Source organism: Notolabrus celidotus, chromosome 17 (genome assembly GCF_009762535.1).
Source record: "Notolabrus celidotus isolate fNotCel1 chromosome 17, fNotCel1.pri, whole genome shotgun sequence".
NCBI classification, from domain to species: Eukaryota; Metazoa; Chordata; class Actinopteri; order Labriformes; family Labridae; genus Notolabrus; species Notolabrus celidotus.
The window spans coordinates 15,817,031-15,820,579 of record NC_048288.1 but is presented as its reverse complement, the minus strand read 5'-3'; the positions used below and the strand labels follow the sequence as shown (position 1 = coordinate 15,820,579).

At 49.7% G+C, this 3,549-nt stretch overlaps 1 protein-coding gene across 1 annotated transcript; it reads right to left on the bottom strand.

The window, feature by feature from the left end:
- On the bottom strand, positions 1-2,748 carry fzd8a (frizzled class receptor 8a). Its single transcript, XM_034706533.1, has one exon. It carries the CDS (start codon positions 2,304-2,306, stop codon positions 561-563), a length of 1,746 nt encoding a protein of 581 aa, XP_034562424.1. The 5' UTR covers positions 2,307-2,748; the 3' UTR covers positions 1-560.
- Positions 2,749-3,549: the final 801 nt, after the last annotated feature.

Genomic DNA, 3,549 nt, shown 5'->3' with positions numbered 1-3,549 from the left:
TTCAGATTTATCAAATGTTTTATTGTCAAAATAAAGGTCGTATTTGCTTTCTCTCACAAAAAGAGACATCTACACTTTGTACAAATATACAGTATAGCTTATAAAGTTTTCTTTTATACACAAATGTACAAGTTTACATAACTCTTGTATAAATACATTTGAAATTACAAAAAAGTGAAGACCCGTAAAATAGTTGGGCGCTTTTAAGGCTTAATTTAAACCATCTTTGATGTGATTGAATTGTACAATGTTATCTGGCACTGTGTCAGCAATAAAAAAACTCTTTGTATGAAGCTAGTCAGGAGCCGGACTGTCTCTCTGCCTAAAACAGGTAATGCCCAGATTGTGTGTGTACCTCTAATCCATCTACTCAGAGAGGTGTGTGTGATTACCAGGTACATTGTTTCAGTCAGCTCTCCCTGCAGAGGTGAGTTGGGGGGGGGGGGTAAAGGGGGGACACCTCAACAGCAGTTCATTACAATGCAAATTGCTTCAGACAGGGAGTGATGGGTTATCTCCCAAACAATTAGCAGTCCTCGTAAGCTGCTTTTTTCTCTCATTCAAACCTGGGACAATGGCATCTGCTTGGGGCAGGACACGGAGCTGGCCGTGCCTGACCTCCACGTCAGTCCGGTGCTCACGTCACTGTACATGGAGCCGCTCGTGCCTTTGCTCCCCCAACAGCACCGCGTGCAGAAAGTTCTCCACGAGTCCAAAGTTTTCCCGGACCAGATCCACACTCCGGACGTGATGCCCACCAGAAGGCACATAAAGTACTTTAACATAAAAACTGCATAGTCCGGACTCCTGCGGTCCCTCTCTAACAAACAGTTGGAGCAGTTGTGTGTGATCTCCCAACTCTGCCTGTTGTGCTGCTCGTAAAAGTAACACGCTACAATAATAGTGGCTGGCACAGTGTACAGCACCGTGAAGATGCCGATTCTGATCATAAGTTTCTCCAGTTTGTCCGTTTTGGTACCCCCTTGTTTGATGACACTGCGGATCCGAAACAGAGACACAAATCCAGCCAGGAGGAACATAGTGCCTATGAATAAATAAATCACCAAGGGGGCCAAAACAAAGCCCCGTAAGTTGTCCAAGTTCTGGTTCCCCACGTAGCAGATCCCAGCCACTGAGTCCCCGTCCACAGAGCTCAGCGCCAGCACTGCGATGGACTTCATGCTGGGGATGAGCCAGGCAGCCAGGTGAAAGTACTGGGAGTAACTAGCGATAGCCTCGTTCCCCCACTTCATCCCGGCCGCAAGGAACCAGGTCAGAGATAAAATGACCCACCAGATGGAGCTTGCCATGCCGAAGAAGTAGATAAGGAGGAAGACCACAGTGCAGAGCGCGGGGCCGGTGGTCTCATAGTGGATGTGCTCCAGGTCGAACTCCCGGTTGCAGGCAACTTTCTCATGCCCGGCGATCAGTCTGACAATGTAACCGATAGACACGAACATGTAGCAGGCAGAGAGGAAGATGATGGGTCTCTCTGGGTACTTGAAACGCTCCATGTCGATGAGGAAAGTGGCAACAGTGGCAAAAGTTGACACGAAGCACAAAACAGACCAAAGTCCGATCCAGAAGGCGGTAAAAGCTCGCTCGTCGTGCGTAAAGTAAGGGTTATGGCACGGCATGGCACAGTTTGAGATCTGACCCGTCTTGACACGGTTGTAAAGTGGGTGTCGGTCCGTGTTCACCTGCACCATGGGCTCCAAACACTTGCAGCCCGGCTCACACGGCGCACCAGGCGGCTTGTATTTCCCAGGCGCGCCGGGGCGACTCGGCTTATTTTTAGGAGGACTGAAACCCTTCCCAGGGTGGTTGGTGGGTTTGGAGAGAACAGGGGACGCTGTGGTGGAGTCAGTTCTGTTGTAGTCCATACAGAGGGTGTCGGGGTTCCCCTGCACCGGCAGCAGGTCACACTTCATCCTGTCCGGCCAGGGGAAGCCGTACTGCCTCATGAGAGGCGCACAGCCGGCCCGGGCTCGCTCACACACGCTCCGGCACGGCGGGAGAGGTTTCTTATAGTCCTCCAGGCAGATCGGGGTGTACATGCTGCAAAGGAAGAACTTCAGGTCCGGGGAACACTGGATCTCAACCAGAGGCCAGAACTGGTGCACCTCCAGTCCCGCCTCGTCCTGCGTGTCGTGATTAAACTGGTTGGGCATGTAGGTGTAGTTGTAGCCGATCCCCTTACACAGCGGCACGGCGATCTCCTGGCAGGTGATCTCCTTGGCTGTGGTGCAGCTGGATCGGGGCAAGAGAGCGAGAGAGAGAAGCAGGTATATCCCAAACAGGTCCATCGCTCCGGCGCGTCGTGTCCCCCCTCTTCTGCTCTGGTACCAAACAGAAATAAATCCTCTGCGTTCTCCTCCGCTCCGCTCAGACGTCGCACAGCGAGCCCATCTCGCTTCTCTCGGGGTCTTGCACGGAGTTGCAGGCAATGTGCAAGCCGTGTTTACTTTCAGCTGAGGAGGAGGAGAGAAAGCAGCCTTCAGGGCGGCGAGCAGCAGGCAAGATGGCTGAGAGGAGAGTCCACCTCCTTTTGGAAAAGCTGCTAGTATCCTTACAAAGATGAATCAGAAATAACAAAAACAAGAGATGCTGTCCACCGGTACAAAATAGAAAATGTGGGCCTCTTTCTGTCTTCAAAACACAGCGGCTACATTCATTCGGTTCGTCCCACCTCAGTCCCGGTTCCCATACAAATCAACGGCTGGGAGACGACGCGGAGACGATATATACAAGAGCCATGCTGGCGACACCCCCGGCGTCTTTCCTCCAATCACAGATCAGTAGGGGCGGTGCTTTCCAGCTGTCGATCAAGTTTTGTACCTACATGTTTTGCTATAAAGATTATGAGGATACTGGTTTTGCCAGTGTCAGTGGCACCGGGGTGCAGGGATGGATAAGAAGCAATCACACTTCCCATCTGGTGTTACACACACACTGAAATATAACACATTCATAAGCACAGGTTGTAATCTAGCCTGAAATAAACACAAATAAAGGTATAATAACCCCCCTCAAACATACATAGGAATACCAAACTATAATTTCAAGCGTAATAATCATAATTAAGTAATTACAGAGCCGGTTTGAAGCCATGACGTGCTGTTTTCAGGAATTATAACCTCTCCTCTAAAGACTGAACTTTAGGTAGCTCCTCTTTACATACCATCTCTGATAGTGTAACAACAACAATAGTTACATGCAGGATGTGGCTACAGCTGATGAGTGTTTCTGTTTCTTAGTGTGAGTGAGTAAATGAGTGTGTGAGAGAGAGGCCAGTTTGGTAAATTGGCTAATTTGCGCATGATAAGACTTCCTGGAGAGCTGTCTGTCCTTGTGAAAAGCTGTTTTATTTTTTAAATGAGGTGCTAATGTTTCGTTTAACGCTTGCATAGAGCTCCGCGGGAGGCGTAATTGCGCGAGGCAAAGAGCGAGCAGCAGCAGCAGCAGAGACTAAGCTGCTATCAGTGAGTGTGTCCGAGGAGCTCTGTGGTCGTCTGACAGTAATCTTACGGTGCTAAATTGTATTTTCAT

Coding starts and splice junctions, on each gene's coding strand:
- fzd8a (XM_034706533.1), bottom strand. CDS start 2,306: ATGGACCTGTTTGGGATATACCTGCTTCTCTCTCTCGCTCTCTTGCCC.